This window comes from Propithecus coquereli, unplaced genomic scaffold (assembly GCF_000956105.1).
Source record: "Propithecus coquereli isolate 6110/MARCELLA unplaced genomic scaffold, Pcoq_1.0 Scaffold355, whole genome shotgun sequence".
In the NCBI taxonomy this organism is placed as follows: domain Eukaryota; kingdom Metazoa; phylum Chordata; class Mammalia; order Primates; family Indriidae; genus Propithecus; species Propithecus coquereli.
Window position 1 is genome coordinate 3211533 of NW_012149230.1, and position 25614 is coordinate 3237146.

The window sequence follows — 25614 nt, forward strand, 5'->3', positions numbered from 1 at the left end:
TTCTCGAGGACTCCTCTTCCCCGCCTTCCGGAGCCACCCCGGGGCTCCTCTCAGTAGCACCTCCGACTTCCCTTCACCCCAGCACCGCGACGCCACGCCGGCGGGGCGGCGCCAAGGGGGCCGCAAACCCTGCTCCCCAAGCGCCGGCCGTGGTCAGAGCGAGAGCAGTGGGCGGGGGCTCGGCAGGCACCCAGCTCGCGGCGGTCACGTGGGACGCTCGGGCCAATAGGCGCGAGGCTCTGGGTCGGGCCCAGCCCCACGGCGGGGCGGTCGGGCAGTCGGACTGGTTGGGTGCTGAGGTAGCGTCGCTGCGAGCTGTCCAGTGGGCGAGCGAGGTGCGGCTCGGGGTCTGCAGTGCGGGCCCACCCCGAGGGAGGCCAGGGAGGCGCCCACCAGCACCTGCGACATCCCTCCCGCCACGCCCCCGCGCCGCGACAACCCTCAGACCTCACCTTTCTCCTCAGGACCAGGCCATGGAACGCGAAGTCCAGCGGGTTCGCCAGGCATTCCGGTCGGGCCGGTCGCGACCCCTGCGGTTCCGGCTGCAGCAGCTCGAGGCCCTGCGGCGGATGGTGCAAGAGCGCGAGAAGGACATCCTGGCGGCCATCGGCGCCGACTTGTGCAAGGTACGCGCCCGGCGGGAGGGACCCGGCCGCCGGCCACTCGCCGCTCCGGTTGGGAGCAGCAGTCCTCCGGAGCTGACCTTTTTGTTTTTCTTTTTAAACATTTCTGGTTACGCAAGCACTGTGGGAGTATGATCCCCAGTGGCACAGATAAAGACAAGCAGTACGGAAAGCGCAGGTTTCCTGTGAGGTCCCCGGTCCCCAGGCTCGCTTAGCGCCAGCCCCTGTTGTGTTTTCAGACACATTCGAAGTGCATGTGTCACTTGGCCTGTGTAGTTCCTCCTCTGCGAATTGCCGTTTATATTCTTGACCATTTCCTTGCGATTTGTAGGAATTCTTTGTATGGTCTGGATTCGTCAGCTTGACATAGTGCAAGCTTTCTTTTTTCTGTGTCTATTTCTTTTATCATTGTTTATGGTCTTTTGTAAGCAGGTTTTTTTGAGATATTCAGATTTTCCTTCATGACCGTATATTATTAGGTCAGTGCTCCTCAAGCCTTATGCAGTGACGGTCTCCTGGTGATCTTGTTAAAATGCAAATTATGGTTCAGTAGGTCTGTGGTGGGGTCTGAGATTCCAAGTTTCTAACAAGGTCTCAGGTGATACCACGGTGCCTCTTTTGGAAGCATGCTTTGAGTAGCAAGGTTTGAAGTAGTGTTTAGAGTATAAATATATTTCTCTCTGTTTTCTAACAATATGGCTTTCATCGGCCGGGCGCGGTGGCTCACGCCTGTAATCCTAGCTCTCTGGGAGGCCGAGGCGGGCGGATTGTTTGAGCTCAGGAGTTTGAGACCAGCCTGAGCAAGAGCGAGACCCCGTCTCTACTAAAAATAGAAAGAAATTAATTGGACAACTAAAAATATATAGAAAAAACTAGCCGGGCATGGTGGCGCATGCCTGTAGTCCCAGCTACTCGGGAGGCTGAGGCAGGAGGATCGCTTGAGCCCAGGAGTTTGAGGTTGCTGTGAGCTAGGATGATGCCACGGCACTCTAGCCCGGGCAACACAGTGAGACTCTGTCTCAAAAAAAAAAAAAAAAAATATGGCTGTCATCTTATTTTTGTCTGGATTTCAGGTATAGCAAGGCTTTGCTGTGGGTTTGTGATACTCCCTTCCCCACATGCCCCCAATTAAACGTTATTTCAAGGAGTAGTGACAGCAGTAGTGATACCAGCAGTAACTATAAAATTTCTTTTAGAGTACTTTTGGTGGAGAAGGGCTATGATGCTATATAAACAAGATGGGGTAATTAAGGTTCAGAATGTCTGTGAATCACTTATTCATTCTACAAGAATCAAATGTGTGAGTATGTGTATATATAGGATTACTAAAGAAATACAGTAAGTTCCCTGCCCTTGAGGGTTTTAAACTTGGTTGGGAAACAGAATATACACAGGCAAAATGTGAGTATAGTTATAAACCAGGGTATTAAGGGCGAAGTATTACGATACAGGTCAAAAGTATTATTGCTATGGTATATGAAGTGTCATCAGGACAGGCCATTATTAATCAGGAAAGTCTTCTGAAAGAGGTAACATTTAAGCCTGATTTTAGAGGGTGTGAGGATCAGTGGAGAAGAATTTATACGCACTGAATATATTAGGGAATTAGCAAGTCCTTTTTGAGGGCATGGAGGGTGCAAAAGGAAAGATGGCAAACCCATGACTCTGATAATGCCAGTGGTTGTCACTGCAGGTGTACCTGGCCTGAGGTTTTTGACATTCAGTGCCAAGGGTATCATACTCGTTGTGCAAGGTTAACTGTGATTCTCTTATAACAGAGTGAATTCAATGCATACAGTCAGGAAGTCATTACTGTCCTTGGGGAAATTGACCTTATGCTGGAGAATCTTCCTGAATGGGTTACTGCTAAGCCTGTTAAGAAGAACCTGCTCACAATGTTGGATGAGGCCTATATTCAACCAGAGCCTCTAGGAGTGGTACTGATTATTGGAGCTTGGAACTACCCCTTCATTCTCACCATTCAGCCACTGGTAGGAGCCATCGCTGCAGGTCTGGTGCCATCTTATGTCTTTACCCCTTTTTAGAGGGCTTATTCTCTCATATTGTTTGTAAATTAAGGAAGGTGGCTAATTAAATATATTTACTTTGGTGGTTTACCTTGGTTCACACCAGCAGGGTATTAAGAATTCATAAATATATATATTTTAAAGGGGCTGCTGAGGAGATTTGTTTGACTATTTTATGAAACACCTGGGGAATGAACCTGTGAAGGTGTAAAGGCATGTGAGTCAACAGGTCCAGGAGTTTGGAGCCAGGCGTCTGTATTCTAATGTGGTTTCAGTTGCTGGCTCTGGCCTCGGATGAACCATTTGATTCTGTCTGATTAGTTTCTTCATACAAATAAAGGCTATGGGAGTAATGCTAACTTGGGTGTATAGCAAATGCCAAGAGATTAATTTTTAACTTTGTGAGATCCAGATCAACAGCTCTATGTTGACATGGCGTGTTTGCCCAATAATTCCAGGGCAGAGAGGAAAATCAAAGGGCAGAATTGGGAGAAAAGGGATAGAAAGCTAGAGGAATGGGAAAGGCTGATGAAGCACATTTTCAAAGACCTGAAGATAATGACAACTAAGGAGTTAGCATTTGAGAAGAAAGTGAGAAACTCATTAGAAGTAGAATTAAGAGCTGCAGAAATAGAGTACTTAGCCCGTCCTTCCCACATGAACACCATCTTGGTGGCTATTAAATTTACTCAAGTATTAGATGATATTGTTCTACTTTTTACTTTGTTTAGGAAATGCTGTGATTATCAAGCCTTCTGAACTAAGTGAAAATACAGCCAAGATATTGGCTAAGCTTCTCCCTCAATATTTAGACCAGGTAAGAATGTCTTGACCCATCTTTAATATGTTTATTTTGGAAAACACACATTGATTTTCCTGCCAGTCTATGTCATTGCTGGCTGGAGATCTAATTGTAGTTTCCTTAAGCCTCTAACAATTGGCTTAGAAAAGTAGTTCCAATTGAGGTTGCTGTCACCTCCTTTAGATTTTTATAGCCACCATTTCCCACTCCCTAAACAATTGAGTTGTGCCTACTGTAAATAATGTTAATAATGATTTTGGCTATCATTTATTGAACACTGTATATCAGGCACTGTGCTAAGCATCTTGCATGCATGATCTCACTTTATTCTCCTGATAACCCAATGAAAGAGTTTATCTAATTACTTTCATTTTAAGGATCAGGAAACCAAGGCATTGAGCACTTAAGTAACTGGTCCAAGGTCCCACAGCTCAGTAGGTGGTAGCAGACAGCTGAGATTCAAATGCAGCTCTGCCCAGCCCAGAAGCCTTGTTCTTAACTTCCACGGCCACTTCTCCCTCCATCCTCCGGGAACCAGCTCAGGTTCCATCTCTCCAAGGCGCAGGTGGTGCAGGACCTCTGCAGGGGTGATTTTAACACCCATCTTGCTGCTTAAAACCGACAGGTAATTGCCCAGCCACTGGAAGATCCAGGGGCATCATCCTTTGTCTTTTTTTTTCCTTAATTTTTTCAAATTTAAAAAGTTACAAGCATTACATGTCTTTTTATACTAGATTAAACTAAATAGAGGATTATAAAAACAAACTACGTGATCTCCCTTTGTGCTGTGTTAATCCTACCACTGACTAACCAGTATTGAGTTTACTTGCATACTTCTACCACTTTATGAAGGCTATTGCAAACATAAGGAAACATATGCACATGTATAAAGAGTTTCCATTTCTTTTAAACAATAAAAAAAAGAATCATCCCAAAAAAAAAAAAAAAAAGAAAAGTAGTTCCAAAATATACTGTGGAATAACCCAGGTATTGTGGTTACCCAATATATTTAGGCCCATGGCTTTATTACGTATTCTGCTATTTATAGATCCTTTTCTATAATTTGGCATTTGGGATTAATCCTTATTTGAGTTAACATATGATTTTTGGTGTATTCATTTAGTGGATTATTTAATGAGGCACTAGTACTTTGCCAGGCGCTAGCATATTTTTGTTCCTGACAATCTTTGTTGCTGACCATCTCTTTTGTCCTAACAGAATATAATTTTGTATGATTATATAAAAATACTTCCTTTAAAAAGGGCATATTTGTAGCATGAAAACTACAGAAAGAAAGTGACCTCTTGAGCCAGAGGGTGGATCCTGACTCTGGGTTAAAGTGCTGGCATTTAGAGTATCAGCAGCTGAATAAAGAAAACGATCTCCTCAAATGTGGCGTAGTTCATCTCTCTGTCTGAACTGGAGGTTCCTGAGCTCTCCTAAGGAGGAAGTTTATGATGCTACTGTGAAATCAGGACTGCTGAGTTCTACATGCACTTGCTGCAGGGAAGAGTCTTCATTTAGCTTTCATTGAAAGACAACTTTAAAATATCTGTGTTGTACACATTAATTTATAATGTCCTTGAGGCCAACTCTGGCTCTTGGAATAATTTTGTCTTTGTTATCTTATCACTACTGTGGCAGCCTGCAGAACAATTTTGTTCTAATAGCTGTGATTATCCAATCCAGAAGGATGAAATGGAAAATATTGAGTGGATTGAGTAGGACTTGGAACCAGAAGATGGAGGTTGACGGTCCTTCTTTGCCCCTCACCAGGGGTAGATTCTTCAGTAGCTGACTCTGCTTCAGTTAGCTTGTTGGGAGAATCAATAATATACTATATCAATTAAGCCATAGAAAAGTTAAAACTTGAAACATTTGTTCAGCTGCTCAACTATGACGTGAATGAGAACTAATTAACTTTGAAAGGAGATCTACAAGCCAGCTTTTACTTCCTACTCATACCTGAGAATCTTTTGAATATCTCCATCTTCTTTCCTTGCCATCTGTTTTCTGTCATGACTTTTCATGCTGTTATTTGTCTAAGATACTCTCTCTTTTAGAATAGCTGTTAATAATAGTGCAATGCATATAAGGTCTTAGTCCACAGAAGCTGTATGAATTTACCCAATAACAGATGAGGAAACATGTTTGTAGCTTGCCTAAGGTCACACAAGCTAGTGAGTGGCAGAGCCCATATTCAATTCAGATGTACTTCAAAAGCAGGTGCTGTAGGTGTGCTATGCTATGTACACCATTCATGCAGCATATCATGGGTAAGCCCTGCTCTGTGTTGTGTAGAGAGAGAACATTCAGATATGCAGCTGGGACTTGTCCTGTGGCCATTGACAGCAGCCACTCTCTGACCAAAATCCTTAGGTTCTACAAACATACCTATCTCATGTATTTCCCTGGTCAAATCCAACCATTTGCTGTCTTGTGTCTTTATTACTGAGCTCCTATGGAAAACATTAGACTCTCTGGGTTGGTTTCAAGTAGATTGATGGTTCCCAGACATAAGCAGACTCTATATTCTCCACTCATCCTTGGTCAGCTCCCTCTCCCATCCCTCACGGGAACTGGTCTCCACATTCTCCTGGTTTTACTGAATGTTACATGTTTATGTTGAAGAAATTGCTGATGTTAGATAATAGGATTAATTTGGCAATGCAAGAGTTTCTTTCTTTTTCTTTGAGGACCTGTATGTTATTGTTAATGGTGGTGTTGAGGAAACCACAGAGCTTCTGAAGCAGAGATTTGACCACATTCTCTATACGGGAAACACTGCAGTTGGAAAAATTGTCATGGAAGCTGCTGCCAAGCATCTGACCCCTGTGACTCTTGAACTGGGAGGGAAAAGTCCATGTTATATCGATAAAGACTGCGACCTGGACATTGTTTGCAGGTGAGACTGGCTCTCTAGTTTTTGAGGTTTTCCCAGCACAGTGGAGACTTTTACTAATAGGTTAGTGTTATCCTTTGCACTAGAACCTCATACCTTCTGGCTCCAAGATACATCATTTGGTGTTTGGTGTTCTCAAGAGTAATAGAAGTCTTTCACAAACTATCTCTTGGTGCCATTGTTAGAAATGATGAGCCATAGGTCCTGACATCGTGTGGTTGTCCTTAGGAATTTTGAAAAAGTTCTTTCTGTTCTTAAGGTTACAGCTAGATCTGGGAAGAAATTTTAATGTTCTGCAGGCCAATGGTCCATGAAGTAGATAATCCAAGTATTGTGTATGCCTAATAAAATCTTTAAATTCCCGTTTGAAAAGGTATTATGTTGATCTCTTAACTGAGATTCTTTGTTGACAAAACCAGTATTACTCATCTTTGAATAGCATCTTGCATCTGGAAATTAGAAAATAAGAAAGAAGTTTCAGGTTCTCTCGACTAAATCAAGTATAGCTACTAGAAAGTGCCAAAACAGAATCAGGTGGTGTGGTTTTCTCTCCCCTTCAGAAATGGGGCACAAAGGAGAAAGTACGGAGTTAGGTCAGGGTTCCAGCTTGGCTTTGTAAGTAGAGGTCCAGTTGCAAGAACAAGAGACCCTCAGTTAGTGAATATTCAGGTTTTAGGCTTCTGCCTATTCCTGGGAAAGGTTTTCCAAAGTGGGGAAGGGCTCTACATAGAGGAGGGTGGCTGTCATTCTGCTTTATGAATGTTTTGCCAGCAGGACCTAAAGCCACAGCCAGGAGAGGTAGAGTCTATACTAAACTCCTGTCTTCCAGGATGTCCTTTTGGCTGGAGTAGGAGAGGTAAAGGGGTTTTGAGAGGCTGTTTCTCCTCTTTTCCTGCAGCATGCAATGGCTTTCTTTACTGCTTATCAGGTATTCTTTTCCATGAGCTGGCTTGAGAACTTTCCTGCTACTTAGAACATCCTATCTGAGTTGGAACATACATTCTAAGTTCCAACCAACTGTTTTAGGAATGAGTTTTTATTTTTTATGAAGATTACCAAGTAAACATATGAATCTAGTTACAAAACAAACAACACAAAAGTATGTAACAAGTGAATATGTGACTGAATTATACAGCCATTCTGGGTTTTTCCTCTCAGACGCATAACCTGGGGAAAATACATGAATTGTGGTCAAACCTGCATTGCTCCCGACTATATTCTCTGTGAAGCATCCCTCCAGAGTCAAATCGTGGAGAAGATAAAGGAAACTGTGAAGGTTTGTGTTCAACACATCTGATTTTGTTGATTTCAATAAGATAAGGAGTCAAATTAACTATTTGCAGGGCATCTTCATTCCCTCCTTCCCCCAGGAAAATTCCAGTAGCATATGTGACTGAATTAACTTATTGGCTAATTGAAAATGCTTTATGCTTCTTTTATAGATTATCTTCTGGGAGCAAGGTTAAGTTGGTGTTAAATCCACTTAAACCATTTAGTTGATTTGTTGGTGATGAGTTGTGGTGTATTCTTTTTAAAAGTTAAACAACTGTGCATCTGTGCTTTTGAGGGAATATTGTCAATCCTTAAGTGTAATCTTAGACCCTTGGCATGTATTGGCCATTTCTGATTAAGGTTATCAGTTCTTGTGTCTGTAGAGGGCCTGGGATGGCCAGTAGTTAGGAGGAATGAATTAATTAAATAACTACTTATAGTGTACCCTTTATGTGGTTATCAGTCTTTCAAGGTGTTCAGAGTAAAGATCTGCAGTGAGGAAATCAAGGAAGGCTGCAGCGTAGGGTCCTAAGCTAAGACTGGAAGGAGATGGAGGATTTCGTTTGGTAGAAAGGAAAGAGATGACCAGTATAACTGAGTTCAGTAGTGGGAGAGGGTCACTAACCCCCAGGTGAAAGAAATGCTTGGGACAATCATTCACTCAACAGATGTTAGTTGAGCACTAAGGAAGGATCAAGAATACCAGAGAGTAATGTATGTGATCAGAAAATGAAAATTATGTACCGGGAATTTTAGGGAGATAATTCACAGTGGTTCCAGGCAGAGTAACTGGGGATGAGGTGCTAGGGTCTTTATGTGGGAATTGGACATTAATGATAGGACTGAAGATGTTTCCAGATGAGAACACAAAGGGAGAGTTGGCCAGATTCAGGGAACGTGGGATTGGAAGAGAGAGTGGTTAAAGACACGTGTGAGATTGAAAATACTTGGAAATTGGAGAAGTGCTTAGTTGAGTATGGTGATTAATTCAGTTTCAAAGGAGTAAGGCCCATCTGCATTCCTTTGAGGCATTTATACCCTAACACAGTGGTTCTCAACTGAGCTACACGTTAGAATCACTAGGGAGCCACTTAAAAATAAGTTTCCAGTCCTTACCCGCCAAAGATTCTGATTCAAGTCATCTGAGGCCCCCAGGTGATTCTGTGATGCAATCCTCATCGAGTACTACTGTTGATGGCTCCGGAGTTAGGGTCCAGGAACATGAATTTCAGCAAGCTGCCCTTGTGATTTCCACCACCTTGAGACTCACTTGACTTGAGAATCGCTCTTGGTGTGAACAATGTTCATTTTGATTTGAGATTATAAATTGAGAGCCCTCATAAGGCTTTGAAGTGATGAGCAATTCAATAATTCTGTGTTTGTTTTATATAAGAAATACTGATATATGATTATTGAGGTTCTTTTACCTTGGTAATTTACCAAAGCTGTATTTTGATCCTTTGAGTGGTTTCACCATCATCTGTGACTGGTAGGAATACCGGTTCAGAGAAGATAAAAACAACAAAATAGAGTAACAGTTGCAAACTTTTTCTGTAAAGGGATACATAGTAAATATTTTAGGCTTTGCAGACCATAGGGTCTCTGCTGCAACTACCCAACTTATTTCTGGGGAAGAGCAGCCACAACCAATGTGTGAAAAAACGGGCAACCGTGATACAGAGCAAGACCTCTTTCCTCACATCTACTCTCACATTCACCCTCAGGAGGGCCCATGGGTAAACCACGAGAGATCCATAGGAACCCCCTGGACCTATAGAGAATGATAGATCTCTCTGTGTGTCTGCATGTGCGTGTGTGTGTGCAGGGGCTTTATTTTCTAGTCCTTGAACTGCCGAAAAGCTTAAGCTTACTGTTGGGAAATAGGCTAAGAGACGTGAAAGGTTTCAGGGGTTTTGCAGGGCTTTGCCTTGAAGGAATCTGTGGGCATGTTAGTTCACAGAATAGAAACTGCTTCTGACAAGGAGGGCATTGTCAGAGGATGTTCGCAAAACAACATTTCTTCTTTGCTGCCGGCCATCACCTTGAGCTTTTTTGCAAGGCAGAAGCTCCGTTTGGGTCCTTGGCGGAGAAGCTGATTAAAATGCCTCCCCAGCAGATAACACGCAGGTAGAACTATCCTAGACTTCAAGGCTATTCCTGCTTCACTCCTGACTACAGGTCTCTGTGTTTAGAAGAAGTAGATTAGAGTAGTACTCAGACTCAGTGTTCTCGTTTTATACATTTTAATTTGTATGCTCAGCTAGGTCTGTTTCTAACTTAGAGCTTAACATGCTTATCTTAGAAAAATTTTGTAACCGTCTATTCTTGTAGACAGAATTAGGTAAATTCCCCTGGAAACCTCAAAAAATGAGCTATAACATAATTCTTTAACAAAAGAATTGCTGTAACAATAAATACTGATGTGGGATTTCAGTCATGACATCATAGCTCATGGGAATGCTGGAGGACCCCTGACCCCTCTATCACTTTAAACTGCTCTTTGTCTCCGTCTCAATCATTTCTCCATCTATATTATTTCTTTATTTCCTATTATTTCCAAATCTCTTGCGATGATCCTGCCTTGGGGCCTGTTTTGCTGGGAGCGTAACTAACTCCTGGCAGCTTACTACTATTATACTACTGTTAAATTACTTGGGGAATAGGGTGTTAGATTCTGTGAGTATATAAAATCAGATCTGTTTTGGGGCATGAGTGGATTTTGTACTTATTAAAGGAATTGAAATATGGGTCTTTGTGACAATTAAATACTCCCATTGTTTTAAACAGGAATTTTATGGAGAAAATATAAAAGAGTCTCCCGATTATGAAAGGATCATCAATCTTCGTCATTTTAAGAGGATACTAGGTTTGCTTGAAGGACAAGAGATAGCTTTTGGTGGGGAGACTGATGAGGCCACGCGCTATATAGGTAATGGAAATTCACCTTTTCCTATGGGAGGATGGCAGTTGGGCAGTTTTTACGGACACTACTTTTTGACACTGAATAAACTATTGTTAATATATAGCATTTAATTAATTATTAAAGTATTAAATACTGCTTTCTGGTATGCTACTTTTGTTATAAGCTATTTTAAAATATATATGTATACATATTTAATAATACCACCAGTGTTGTACTAATTTTCCATATTTACACATATATTATCTATTTTTTTTCTTCCTAACCACCCTGAGAAGCAGAATAGAACTTTATGTTTATGAATGGGAAAACAGCCCATAGAAGGAAATAGCTTTGCCACTATTCCACAACTAGCCAGCAACAGTAACAGTCTAGAAATAATGTTTTGATCTATCATGCTTGATCTTATTATTTGTTTACCTTCTTTGTGTTCTTTTTTCTTTGCCATGAATATATATTACTTAGAATTTTAAACACATTTTTTCTAAAATAGCGTAAGGAGACAGAAAATTACAGACACATTTGGTTGGCAAAGAAGCTGTCCCACATACCTTTACTTACCACCTTTATCAGATAAGATGCTGCAAGTCACCGAAAAACTAACTTTAATAAAACAAAAATAAAAAGATTTAAATAATGAGAAATTTGTTCTCTTATAATGAGCATTCCTGAGGTCTTCCAGGCTGGATAATTCAGTGGCTTGGTAATACCATCAAAAAAACCTGATTCTTTGCACTAGGATGCAAAAGAAAAAAAAAATCCCTGTGTCGTCTTCTTTTTTTTTGTTTGTTTCTTTTTTTGTGTGTGTGAGACAGTCTCACTCTGGTTGCCCGAGCTAGAGTGCTGTGGCATCAGCCTAGCTCACGGCAACCTCAAACTCCTGGGCTCAAGCAATCCTTCTGACTCAGCCTCCCGAGTAGCTGGGACTACAGGCATGTGCCACCATGCCTAGCTAATTTTTTCTATATATTTTTAGTTGTCCAGCTAATTTCTTTCTCTTTTTTCTTTTTTTTAGTAGAGACACAGTCTCGCTCTTGCTCAGGCTGGTCTTGAACTCCTGAGCTAAAACAATCCTCCTGCCTCAGCGTCCCAGAGTGCTAGGATTATAGGTGTGAGCCACCACGCCCAGCCAATCCCTGTGTCTTCTGTCTGTCTTTGGGGAAACCCAAATTGAAATGGGGAATAATCTGTAAAAAAGAGGGAAAAAAAGAAAAAGAGAAAAAACTCTAATTCTTTCATCTCTCTGTTCTCCCATCTTCAGCATGTCCACTTCTAGGCTACTCAATGACAAGAGGAAGGGCCTGTCCTGATTAGTTTATAGACTAATTAGGACTTTCCCCTGACCTGGAGCTGGGATCGCCTTACCTGATCACTTGACTATGCAGAGGAATGTAGACACCCAAACCAGTTCTCTGACCCAAGGAAGCCGTGGGCAGTGCTTTGGGGCAGCAGTTTACCCCTGGAGTAGTGCTGCAAAGAGCTGTCCTCAGCCGTGTTGCCACGATACCCTAGCAGAAACTAGGGGCAAAGAAGAAGAGCCAACTTGTTATTGTCAGATGTCTTCTCTTTCAGCTGACAATGCAATTTGTTTACAGGGTCTTTTTGAGTTGGTGCTGCTTGTTGGTGACTTACATTGGCACCAACACTGGGACACACTGCACAGCCTCTTCAGTATCCATTTCACCCACCTCTCTCAGTCTATATAACAGAGTTGTAATAAAGGTCAATGAGATAATATGCATGAAAGCACTTCAGTTAAGAAGAAATAGTGGGAGAAGTCTTTGCTCCCAGAAAGACCTGTCCACAGAAAGATGTTAAATATGCATATGGCTATGAATGGGGTTAAATGTGATTAAGATACATTCAAGCATATATCTTTCCCTTGGTTTGCACAAGAATCCCTGATTCACATGCATGGGAGACATTTAGTATTTGCATGGTTTATCTGTACACTCAGGACTTTTCAATAGATTTGATTTGGGTGGAAGAAGGAAAAGGATGGATACATGACCCAATGAAAGAAATGTAAGATGAGAGCTTTGCATTTTTGTTCTCTACTTTAGCGTTTTCGTTTTCATTTTGTTTATTTTCTTTTCAGCTCCAACAATACTTACTGATGTTGATCCTGAAACCAAGGTGATGCAAGAAGAAATTTTTGGACCAGTTCTTCCAATAGTGCCTGTGAAAAGTGTAGATGAAGCCATAAATTTCATAAATGAACGTGAAAAGCCTCTGGCTCTCTATATATTTTCTCATAACAGTAAGGTAAAATTTGTAGAGAACAACTCACTATCATAAGGAACTATCATCAGTTATATTCCTTCTTTGCTGTAAAACAATGATGGCTTATTTTCTATCACATCAGAGCCCAGCAAGTGAGGTTGTAGTCCTAGATTTCTGTCTTGGGTAATGAGGCCCTGGGGTTATCACTGCATGTACTCCCTGGAGTTAGATCTGAGTCTGCAGGGGTGAGTGTCACAAGGTTTTTGACTCACAAACACCTCCAGTATAATTGGAAGATTTATATGTACCAGCATTAAATGCTTTTCTGATGTTAATCCACAGGGCATTGCTGTGTAAGAGCTTGCCCCGTCACCGAAGTGGCATTTGCAGCCACTCCAGTGGGGCTGTGTGGGACAAAGACCTCTGGCACTGCTGTGTAAATGGTTGTGATATCATGGATTTCAGTTTCTCACATTATGTTACCTTATTGTTAGAGTAGTGGAACCACATCACCTGGTTGAGCAGCTTTGCCACTTTCTGCATGGGCTCACTCATTTGCATTGCTAGGTGGGTAACCACTGCTAAGGGACAGTGGCCTCGGAGTGGGCAAGTAGGTTTAGGAGCCCTTTGAAGAAACAGGAAAACTAGAAGGGGGAAGATGGGACTAGTCAAGATCTGAGGATGCCAAATGTTTCCTGGAGAGTGGCTGATGGTAACCTATGGGTAGTCGTGGCAGATTCTGGAGCTCGCAATGCTGTTGAGATACAGATAGCTACGGGTATTTGAAGTGAGACCAAATGTTTGGCTGGAAAAGACTGGGTTATTAACAAAACAATGGTCTGACATTTAAAGTGACCATAGATAAAGGAGTGGGCAGGAAGGAACCCTGAAGTCTACTGGCCAGGGTACAACTCAGTGTGGAGCACTTCCTTGCAGTGGGTCACCTGAGGTCACTGCAATCTAGACGTGATGGTTGCCATGAAGAACTCTCAAGGGTTTGTTGGCACCCAGATGAGATCACATTTATTGGTCAAATGTCTTTGCACCTTATTGGATCTTAGGCCAACTAAGCATTTATTTCTTAAAAAACAGGATGCTGGCTGGGCGCAGTGGCTCACGCCTATAATCCTAACACTCTGGGAGGCTGAGGTGGAAGGATCGCTCGAGGTCAGGAGTTCGAGACCAGCCTGAACAAGAGCAAGACCCTGTCTCTACTAAAAATAGAGAGAAATTATCTGGACAACTAAAAATATGTAGAAAACATTAGCCGGGCATGGTGGCACATGCCTGTAGTCCCAGCTACTTGGGAGGCTGAGTCAGAAGGATTGCTTAAGCCCAGGAGTTTGAGGTTGCTGTGAGCTAGGCTGACGCCACAGCACTCTAGCCCGGGCAACAGAGTGAGACTGTGTCTCAAAAAAAAAAAAAAAAAAAAATAGGATGCTAAATCTAAAATCTTAAATATTTTTTGCATTTCATAAAGACCAAATAGTACCTTTTAATAATATGCTATAATTTACAGCAGAGAGTGTTCTAATTTTTACAGACCAGAATATAGTCTAAATTATCTCTTACAAAGAGCATTTTGCTGCTGTTTTGGGGAGTACAACTCTAGGTGGCAATTGAGTGAACAGGTCTGAAGGTTCAGGGCTGCCTTCCACAATGCAGTAGATGTGCATCTGAGAAGTTAGATATCAGTCACGGTTGCTAAATGAACCGCAGTTTAGATTATTTGACTGCTATAGTGTCCCCAAACTCGAACTCCCGCTGATACAAAGGCAGAATGAATGTGCGTCCATAGAGGACACAGCCCTCCATATGGGGAGCCTCAAGTGCTCTGTAAGGCGTGATGTCACTGACTTGGATGCCTTTGGTCTGTATCTCAGCTCATCAAACGGATGATTGATGAGACGTCCAGTGGTGGTGTCACAGGCAATGACGTCATCATGCACTTCGTACTCAATTCGCTCCCCTTTGGAGGAGTGGGTGAGTATTACTTTCTCCTGCTCATAGTAAATATTTCAAAAGCACCACCATTTCACGAGTGATTTGTGCAGGCTGTTGAGATAGCCGGCTGCTGCTTATCCTAATTTTCCTCTCCTGAGAGAGGCCTTCCCCAGCCACCCAGTTGACAGTGGTTTTTCTGCTTCCTTGCCTGTCCCTCCAGTGTGAGTTGAATCTCTGTCCTTTCTGTCCTCAGTAGCACTTACCACAGCTGTAATTACTTTGTTTTTTATTTTTTAAATGAAGAAATTTTCAATTCTTTGGTGCTGATTCAGTATCTTTTTAATTAAAAATGAGACAGATCCATTTGTACCTTTTGAGGTTTTCTTTTAATCTACATGTTTATATAATCTATTTAAATAATAATTTTAAAATGTATACATAGGGACAAGCCATAAAACTGTACCAACTGGATCCTAGATCCTCTTTCTCCAAGGGCAGCCCATTCTTGTACTTTACTTCATTGATTTACTTGTTAATAGGAGATTTGGGAGCCAAGAATCAGGTCTCAAATTAATCAGTGAGATCTCGTTCTCTCTCTTTTTTAAATGAGATAGCAATGAAAGGTTCAGAATGCCAGGGAACAGATAGCAGTCAGAAGAATTTTTCTAATGTCCGTTTGTTTTCTATTCAAGGTAATGTTAGGTGGTAACCAGTTCTTAACCTACGTTGGTTCCTCAACCCTCTGTTGGGAGGAGGAGCCTCTCCTTGAATTGTTTTGTGGTTTGAGTAGAACAAGACTCCCCTTGTTCTAGAGAGGATGGTCACAAAGAATTTTATTCTCAGCAAAGCTCTGTGGACACAGCCTGGTCATTGTGGTTCCCTTTGGAATGTGACCTGCCTCCCTCTCCCACACCTGAGATGATCGACTCAACTTTTTATTTCTCCTTTGGGACCTTGTTAGTAGGCTTCTCCACTGTCTAATAGAGGTATTACAGAATAACCAATGTGTAAGAATTCTCATAACAAAAAAAAGCAAATGATAAAAGCAATGGTCGTAAAGCCCCTGCTTTATCCTCTTCCTTTGTAATAGCATAAATAAATTGCTCCATGGGATGTAACAGTCCAGTTTGGCGGGACCATCTTTTCCTGGTTTAGGAAGCTTTGTCCCATGACCAAGGAACCCTGGCCTGCAGCCACAGGTCCCTATCTAGGATGTAAACATATTGCCACATCCAACACAGTGCCTGACATACATGAGGGACAGGCAGGGAGAGGCCATATTGGTGGGTATTGCCAGATCCAGATTAGAGATGGTGGTGGCTTGGAGAGGGTGGTAGCAGAGAAGATAGTGTGGAAAGGGAGGGGATATTTTGGGGGCCAAGCAGCAGGATTTCCTGATGGAGTGAATGTGGGGGGAATGGTGAATGAGAGTATGACTCCTGAAATTTTGGCTGGAGTAACTGTAGTTTTATAGCCCAAATGTTTAAAAGATTAGATTAGACTCTGTTATCTCTAGTTCCTCAGCTCTCCCCACAGAATCCTGGCTTCACTGTGCTACTGCAGCCGTCAACTCTGTAATTGTTCCATATGATGTCAACAGTGCCCCCTATGTGCAAAATCTAAGTGACCAGGGTTCAGTCCCTTGTCCTACTTTGATAAGGTAGCATAAGGATCACTGACCATACCTTCCTTAAAACAACAAACCTTTTTTTCCCCAAATGCAAAAGCAATATGGGCTTTTTAAGAAAACTTGGAAAAGATAGAAGAGCGCAAAGAATAAACATTTAAATTGCCCTTAACTCCACTATGCAAAAGCAGCTGCTGTAGGCCAGATATGGTGGCTCACACCTGTAATCCTAGTGCTTTGGGAGGCCAAGCAGGGAGGATTACTTGAGGCTAGGAGTTTGAGACCTAGACAATATAGCAAGACCCCATCTCTACAGAAATTTTTTTTAAAAGTAGCCAGGTGTGGTGTCATGTGCCTGTAGCTACTCAGGAGGCTGTTCTAGCTACTCAGGAGGCTGAGGTGGGAGGATCGCTTGAGCCCAAGAGTTTGAGGTTGCAGTGAGCTATGATGACACCACTGTACTCCAGCCTCGGTGACAGAGTGAGAGCCTGTCTCTGAAAAACAAACCAACCAGCCTGGTGTATGTATTGCACTTATATGCACACACATATATGCAGACGCTCGAATATTCTATTCAAAATGGTATCCTATTGTATATTGTTTTCTAACCTATATGTGACAGGATAGTGTGATAGTTTCCCATGTCATTATGCTTGCAGGTCATGATTTTAGCAATTGCGTAGGGTTCCATCATATGAATGTGGCACATTTATGTAACCAATTCCCTGTATTAGATTTTTGTGATTTCAAATTTTTTGATATTATAGTTCTTACATAATATGTCTTTGTGCAGTCTCTGATTATTTCTTTAGGAAAAATGTCTAGAAATATAACAATGTTAAAGGGGCTTATACATATTTTTTTCAAAATGAAAATGCTTTTTTCTTCTAATTCTCAAAGTATCATAGACCGAATGGCAAAAAGTCCAAACAATTAAACAAACTACAGAGAATTGTAAGGGAAAATGTAGTAAGCTTCCAGGCATAAACATTATTAATGTTTTGGCATATAGTTCAGTTTTTCCTTGGAAATGCATATTTTTAAGGGTTTTGATACATACTGCCAAATACCCTTGCAGAGTCATACCACCCCATATTCCCATGAACAGCATGTGAGTATCCACTTCCTTATATCCCTAGTACTAGATTATGCCACTATTAAATTGCTAGACAAAGGGTCCCATTTTAATTTGTACTCCTGTGATTACTAGTGAGTTTGAACTTTTTAAATTAGTTCTCTGATGAATTTTCTATTTATGTCCCTTGCTTGATATTTTTGTTGTGTTCACCTCTCCCTTGGCATGTAAATGGCCTTTTTTCTAAGTAACAAAATTAATCGTTAGTTCTATCCATAACAAATACCTCTTTTCAGATTGTAATTTTTCTTTTAATTTTAGCTATGATTTGAAACTTTTATATAGTCAAACCTGTGAGACTTTGTCTTATGGTTTCTAATTTGGGGGGTAGGCTTAGAAAAGTCTTCCCTTCTTCAACATTATATAAATATCATATGCATTTCTTTAAATTTTCTGATTTTTTGAAATATTTAATCATGGAGTTTATTTTAGAAAGCTGCATGATATAAGAATCTGTTATTTTTTTTTCCCAAAGAGTAAACCAATTTTGCTGGTCCCATTTTTTGGAATAATCATCCTTATACCATCTATACTCAATAAAAACACATATTTGGGTCATTCTTAGGGTTTTCTCATTGGTTTCATTATCTGTTTTTTTTTTTCTTTTAAAGAGACAAGGTCTCACTCTGTCACCCAGGCTTGTGTGCAGTGACATGGTCATAGCTCACTGTAACCTCAAACTCCTAGGCTCAAGCGATCCTCCCACCACAGCCTCCTGAGCAGCTGGAGCTGCAGGAGTACACCACCGTACCCAACAAGAATGTATGTCTTTGCCTGCCCCCCAACACTTTGCCCCCTCCCCTTCAAAAAAGAAAAAAAGAAGAATTTATGTTTTTAAAATGTGGACTCTTCATGGGAGCATGTTATATCTCTTCATTTATACAACTGTTTTATATCCTTCAATAAAATCTTGTAGTTCCCTTCATATAAATTCTTTACCTTTCATTTTAATTTTATTTTTAAGTATTTTCCACCAATTTTTCTTCAGATTTTCATACATTTTTCCCAGTTCCTTACTCTCTTGGTCATGTTTTGGCTGACCCCTCATCCTCTAGCCTCCATCAATGTCAGGGTTTCTCAAGGTCTTGTCCTTGGGCCTCATCTCACATCATGCCTTCTTCCTGAGTGATCCTTCCTGCAGCCTGGCCCTGGGAAACTGCCCTCTGGCTGCCCATGCCTCACCCCACTGTGCCATACACGTGCCATTCTCTCTGCCTGTCACACACTTCGCCCCTTTGCACCTGTTGGTCTGTTGTACACATAATAAATCAGATAAATGAAGACTGTCACAGAGCATGGCTTTTTAGAGGGCAGAGATTTACACTTGCTTATTATCACCCATCTGTGTAACCCTCTCAGCCTGGTCTTTGTTACTTTCTAGGGGCTTAGAGGAAACAACTGAGTGGGGCTATGGATAAACAGAGCCAAGCCACGTGGAATGGTGGGAAAAGAACACACATAGCATTTAGAATCTGATCTGGGTTCACATTCTGGCTTTGCCACTTACAGGACATGTGACCTTTGGCAGGTTAACTGATGCCGTAAGCTTCCTTTCCTCTTTGGAAATGGGGCTGATAATATTTTATGCAATAGGGTTGTGGTAGGAATTATCTCAAGAGAATGCATTTAAACTCTTAGCACAGTCCCTAGCATAAATGAGAGCCACAGCTGTAAAAGAACTGCAAATCCTTGGCCTGCTCTTGGCAACTGTCCTGTTTGACAGGGAGATGACTTTCCCAGGGACATTGGGAAGGGTTTCCTGAAAAGAGACAGTTCTGTTGGCAGAGAGATTCAGTGGGGGCACACCAGGCAACAGGGAGTGAATGTGGGTTTTCTCTGTCATTGTTTAGAAAGGGAGGTAGCTTGTGTCACCTACAGTGAAGCCTGTTTTGTCTGTTCCCTTTATTTCAGGTTCCAGTGGGATGGGAGCTTATCACGGAAAACATAGTTTCGATACTTTTTCTCATCAACGTCCCTGTTTATTAAAAAGTTTAAAGAGAGAAGGTGCTAACAAACTCAGATATCCTCCCAACAGCCAGGCAAAGGTAGATTGGGGAAAATTCTTCATGTTGAAACAGTTCAACAAAGGGAAACTTGGTCTCCTGTTGCTCGCTTTCCTGGGTGTTGTAGCAGCTGTGCTTGTCAAGGTAAGTCCTCATGCCTCATGAAGTGCCAGTGTTTCTGGTCCTGCCCCCGTGGCTGCCAGATGCATATTCTAAGGAGACTACTGTATGTTAACTTCTAGAGTCTAACTTTTAGGGTTGGCAAACTGCAGCCTGCATGCCAGCTCCTACCTGTTTTTGTCAGTAAAGCTATTGGAATGCAGCCACACCCACTTGTTTAGTTATCATCCACAGCTGCTTCCATGCTATGGCAACAGAGTTGAGTAGGTGGAACAGAAGCTGAATGGCCCCCAAAGCTTCTAAATTATTACAGAAAAAGTTTTCTGACATCTGGTCTAAGAGTTTAAAACACTGTAGAACTTGCTTGCAGAATTCGAAGCTGTCTAACCCTCTGATCCTTTTGGTATTGGTCTTTCCTTTTCAGTTTTGTTCTTGAACAAGCATGAAATCAGCATGCTATGGAGATGCAGGAGGGAACTCTGTGGTGGGCAGTAGTGGTGGTGGAACAACTTTGGTGAGGGATATTTTATTAGGCTTGATTGTTTTTCCTCCAGGGTTGACTATCAAATCAAGTCTATCTCTGGTGATTAGTTATTATAAAGATGGGCTTTCAAAGAGGCCCTCATGATAACTGCCTTCTCAAGGCAGTTTGTGTATCTTTGGGGTGAAGGAGGAATTCTACAATAATGAAAGTTAAGATGAAATGAGGAAAGGCGATTGTTTGTGGAGCTGTCAGCCAGCCAATGGAGGAGACTCATTGAAAATATTGACAACATCAGTGGAGAATGGACTTGGAAGAGAGGCATTTCATGGAAATCCCTGTGTTTATGTCTACATTTTATTTAAAATTTGAAAGAGGGTTGGCTTGTCTTACAGTATCACAGCTTTGGTGGAATTGGAGATACCAGTTGCATTTGAAATCATTTGGGTTTTCTCAGAAATACCAAGCTGTGCTGAGGAGAAAGACCCTGTTGATTTTTCTGGTAGTTCACAGACTGCGTTGGTCCAGTAAGCAGTGATGAAAAGCAGATTTCAAAACCCGGATCTGTCTGTTAAGAGTGAGGTAGGAACTCCTTGTTTTCTTTCTTTATGTAAGGTGGGCCAAGTTAGGGTATGTTTTCTTTTGTTTTTTTTTACCTACAGTTGGAGGCTAAGGGGTTATTGAAAAAAGAATGTTTTACTTGTCTCTAGACATTTTGGACCTTGGCCCAGAGTATCAGAGTGTTAAAAACTGAGCTTATCCACAATTTTTAAAGAGTGAGGGTAAGGCCAGGCACTGTGGCTACTGCCTGTAATCAATCCTAGCTCTGTGGGAGGCCGAGGCAGGAAGATGGCTAGAGGTCAGGAGTTCGAGACAAGAGTGAGGGTGAGTCTCTAGGAATATAAGAGAAATGTGTAGCATTAATGGCTTAACTAGGTCTAGGTGAAGCAAACATTATTTCTAGAAAAAGAGCAGCCACATGTGAGTCTCATTCCTCTTCCCCATCCACTCAGCTCTTCTGGATGAAATGACAGCTGACTAATTCAGACTTAGAGTCACCATTTAGACACTGAACTCTTTGCCTCATATTTGAGAATAATCTTCTAAAAATCTCTGAGTTGTTTTGTTTTGTCTTTTTTTAAAAAAAAAAACTTGACTTTGGAATTCATGGTAGCAAATGTAGTGAATCAAGGCATAGTGTACAATTTAGGGGCTTTCTGCTCGCTCTTCTTCATCTTCCTGAGGCTGGAGATACAGTCAGAGGCTTGTTTGGGTCTCTGGTTATTATCTTCCTTTCTTGCTCTTTTCCCAAGATGTTGGTCCCCAGCCTGATAGGCATCTTCCTGGTTAGGATGGAATTTCTCAGACTCATGGAAAATATAGAGGACGAGGCTGAGTCTGCACTCCCCAGGCTTGCCGTGTCCCCAAGAAGGCTCCCCCAGGTGCAGTGCACTATACAAGCAGGCTTGAGTTCCCAAAAGAGTTTGGCAGGCAGATCTTTCTCTGTTAGTGTCTAGAGAAGCAGAAATATATATTATAAAAACCTTTAGCTGGGAACAAGAAAATGTCTTTGATTCCTGGTTCCAGTGTTGACTTAATTATGACTTTGGGGTGAGGCCTTTTTAAATGAGCCCTTACTTGGGCCTCAGCTTGTTCGTGTACAGACTAGGGGAGGAGGCATCCATTATTTCCCAGGCCACTTTCAACTCTCCCTCTCAATTCTGATTACTATTGTTAATATTTTTTTGGATTCATTCTGGACTAGGTAGAGATTTGGGTTTTTTGCTTCTTTGCTGCTTCTTGGCTCTTCTCTCTGAGCTTTTAATCCTCTTTTCTTTATCAAATCTCTTTATTTTAAATAAATGACTTTAAATTTGTATTGTATACTTGAGGAATCTTTATTATAATTACAAACATTTTTCTGAAATGGCTTTTTTGCACTGAATAGTTTACTTATTTTGTTATAAACTTGGACTTGGTTTCATTAATTACCCTACTAGAATTAGAATGGTTTTGGACCATAAGTACTATACACAAAGTAAAGTTTTAATAAAGCTTAGAAGCTACAGAAAGCATCATGGGGAAGCGGGTATGGATTTGAAAAGATTAAAGTTGATAAATGTCATTAGGCCTTTGAAAATTAAATGTGACATTTGAACCTTGCAGTTGCAGCAGCCCCTCCTCAGCTTTAATAGGATGCATTAAATTCAGTACTAATTTCGAATTTTGGAAACAAAATTGTTTATCAGTTTTCAAATTTCATGTAGAGACTTTAGCTTCCTACTTACAATGCTAGCATAATAAATGAATATTTTCAAGTCTTGTCTCCACTGGGATATTATCTCATTGATATTGGACAGAATACAGCCTCTATCACCACCTGTCTCGTTGTTTTTTGAGGAAGGGCATAATCCTTTATCTTCAGCCCAAACCACACTCAACACTTCTTAGAGTTACATAGGCCTTTTTTGTACAAGGCATTTAGAGTCTCTTAAGGTAGGCGGTATTTGTTAGAGTCCCAGTAATGAGCTCGTGTTGCAAGGCTGTGGGTGGGTTTTTAAACCAGCAGAGTAAACTGGATCCCTTTTTCCTCTCTCCAGGCTGGATACTACTGAAGAATGATCCTGTTCAACCTCCTAGTTGCCTCTACTGAATTATTCCTCTTTTAAATGGTTAATGAACCAATAATTTTTAAATCCTACCAAAAATAGTAAGAAAATGTGCAATGTACTGTGATCAAACCTAAAAGTCATTGCCACTCACCAGTAATAAAACTTGCCATCTTATCCAAATCCCAGCATTCCCCAATAGTGAGGATTTTCAGAGAACCTATCCTAGACTGTGCTTACTCAAATCTTAGAGCTTTGGGCTAGGGAAGGAGAATGTGTTAAGCTAAGTCCAAACTCCTTGGGGATGTAAGGGTATCTGAGACCTGCTCAGTGACTCCTTCCGTCCAGTTCATGGGACTTTCCACCCCCTCCCCTACCCCTGCTCCCACCATCATTGTGCAAAGCTTTCAACAACTCAACACTTCCTAGGGCTACTAGCAATCCTCTGTAGTCTAGAGAGGTGAGGTTAGATTTTCCCAGCTCCCTGTTAGGTTTAAGGCACTAAAACTAAACTGTATCGGGAGGGAGGGGTTGTTCCTCCTCCATATGAATATGGGGGAGGGGTTGTTCCTCCTCCATATGAATATGGAGGAGGAGCAGCCCCCTCAAATTTTATCCAACTATGAATCCATTTTTTGCCTATTTTGTCTTCTGTTGCAGAGTCTCACTCTGTTGCCCAAGCTCGAGTGCAGTGGCACCATCACAGCTCACTGTAACCCTGAAATCCTAGGCTCAGGCGATCTTCCTGCCTCAGCCTCCCAAGTAGCAGGGACTACAGGGGTACACCACCATGTCTGGCTAATTTTTTTTTTCTTTTAAATTTTTTGTGGAAATGGGGTCTCAGAGTCCTGGCCTGAAGTAATCCTCCTGCATAGGCCTCCCAAAATGCTGAGCAAGAGCCACTGCACCTGGCTCAATATGGAGTGACTAATATCACTCAAAATATCTTATAAATCCTAGGGCTTCCTGGAAGATCATTGCCAATTTCACTCTTCTGGTGTTGAAGTTAACAGAATTCCTCATGTTATAAAACCTAACTAGCATTTAAAAAAATACTGTAATCAAAATACGTATCCTCTTTTAGGACCCGAAAGTTGCAAGTTAGTGGATCTCCAAGAACAAATCTTTAAGTTTCTTATTTCTCTAGCACAATGCAAGTAAATTTCACTTTTTTTAACTTCAGAGAGATCCCTTTCTGAGTAAATTTAACTTACATAACTTAAAGTGGGGGGAACCATTCTTCTCTCCAAAAAAGAGGCCTTGGATGTTAGGACTACGGGGCTTGAGAGACTCACTGGGCAGATAGATGGTGGATCGTTTGGAGAATAACTCTGTAAGCCATTGCAATTGACCATACTGAAGGAGATGAAGGATAGTAAGAGGATCTCTAGAGCAAGTGAGAAATTATTCTCATTACTGCCTTATTATGGCCAAGACCTAAGGTACTTCAGCCAAGTGCGAAAGTGCTAAAGAGGCCTTTGTGGAACGCAGCATTACCTGCCAGACAGGGCAGTGTTGCACCGTGGCTGTGCCTCAGAGCTCCCAGCTGCAGGACTCCACCTCCTTCCTCTTGGATTTGAAAAGAGATTCAGCCCATTTAATGAGAGAATATAATTCACTTTATAGAATGTATAATTTGTTGAATAAATTGTTTCATTTTAAGGCTGTCATACTAAGGTAAGAGAAGTATGTCTTTATTACTGTATGAGGTGTCAAGAATTAATGACTAACCTAGTTCAGAAAAAGTTGCTTAAACTATGGCCGTATCAGAATAATCATAAAATATCTTAGACAAAATTTCAATATGGAATTTTCATTTAGTATATTGTACATTATGTTTCTAAAGTAAATTAATGGCTTGTCTACTAATACATTTTACTTTGAAATAAAGACATTATATTTCATAAAACTGGAATGAATTTTAATAACATTCTTAGTGTTTTTCAAACATGCCCTATTGGAGATAGTCCTTTGATCATAAATTTTATCCAACTGTGAATCCATTTTTTGCTTTCTTTTTCCTTCTGTTAAAGACAAAGTGTCACTCTGTTGCCCAGGCTGGAGTGCAGTGGCACCATCACAGCTCACTGTAACCCCGAACTCCTGGACTCAAGCGATCCTTCTGCCTCAGCTTCCTGAGTAGCTGGGACTACAGGTGTGCACCACCATGTCTGGCTAATTTTTTTCTTTTTAATTTTTTGTGGAAATGGGATCTCAAACTCCTGGCCTCAAGCAGTCCTCCCACCTTGGCCCCCCAAAATGCTGAGCATGAGCCACCGCACCTGACCCATTTTTGCCTTTATCTATCAAAGGTGTTATTTGTCAACTTAATTTGTCATACTTTCTTATTTTAAATTCTTAGCCAAGATGATTTTCTCACATTATGTTCTGTTGTGTGTGTATTATTAGCTATAGTAAATGGGATTTTTTCCAATAGCATTCTCCTACCCCCAGTTGCTGATCTATTTTTTGTTTTGTTTTTTGAGACAGAGTCCCAATCTGTTGCCCTGAGTTGAATGCCGTGGCATCAGTCTAGCTCACAGCAACCTCAAACTCCTGGGCTTAAGTTATCCACCTTTCTCAGCCTCCTGAGTAGCTGGGGCTACAGGCATGTGCCACCACACCCAGCTAATTTTTCTATTTTTAGTAGAGACGGGGTTTCGCTCTTGCTCAGGCTGGTCTCGAACTCCCGACCTCAAGTGATTCTCCTGCCTCGGCCTCCCAGAATGCTAGGATTACAGGCATGAGCCATGCGCCTGGCTCCCAGTTGCTGATCTATTTTTTTTTTTTTTATAAGTATGAAACCTTTATTCCTAATGCAGATACAGATACAAATGCATGTATTCTCTCAGAGAAAGCAGCTAGACTTTGCCCAATTTACAGTATAGCACAACTTTGGGAAAGAAAGCAGTGGGTACAGTTTGTA

The 25614-nt window shown here is 41.5% G+C and overlaps 1 protein-coding gene across 2 annotated transcripts; it reads left to right on the forward strand.

Annotated features, from left to right (window-relative positions):
• Positions 1–273: 273 nt before the first annotated feature.
• On the forward strand, positions 274–22871 carry ALDH3A2 (aldehyde dehydrogenase 3 family, member A2). Of its 2 annotated transcripts, XM_012651428.1 has the most exons (12): positions 274–335; positions 465–626; positions 2402–2633; positions 3382–3467; positions 6149–6357; positions 7513–7630; positions 10414–10555; positions 12645–12811; positions 14653–14752; positions 19387–19622; positions 20537–20661; positions 22680–22871. In XM_012651428.1, exons 2-11 carry the CDS (start codon positions 474–476, stop codon positions 20615–20617), a joined length of 1524 nt encoding a protein of 507 aa, XP_012506882.1. In that variant the 5' UTR covers positions 274–335; positions 465–473; the 3' UTR covers positions 20618–20661; positions 22680–22871. The 2 variants fall into 2 exon arrangements, with proteins under 2 accessions (XP_012506882.1, XP_012506883.1); XM_012651429.1 differs by lacking the exon at positions 20537–20661 and having other exon boundaries at positions 22680–22862.
• The last annotated feature ends 2743 nt before the right edge of the window (positions 22872–25614 follow it).

Excerpts from the sequence above, each read along its gene's own strand:
- ALDH3A2 (XM_012651428.1), top strand. The coding sequence starts at position 474 with ATGGAACGCGAAGTCCAGCGGGTTCGCCAGGCATTCCGGTCGGGCCGG. Across the intron at positions 3,468-6,148 it reads TCCCTCAATATTTAGACCAG|GACCTGTATGTTATTGTTAA; the intron begins GTAAGAATGTCT and ends TTTTTCTTTGAG. Across the intron at positions 14,753-19,386 it reads GCTCCCCTTTGGAGGAGTGG|GTTCCAGTGGGATGGGAGCT; the intron begins GTGAGTATTACT and ends CCTTTATTTCAG.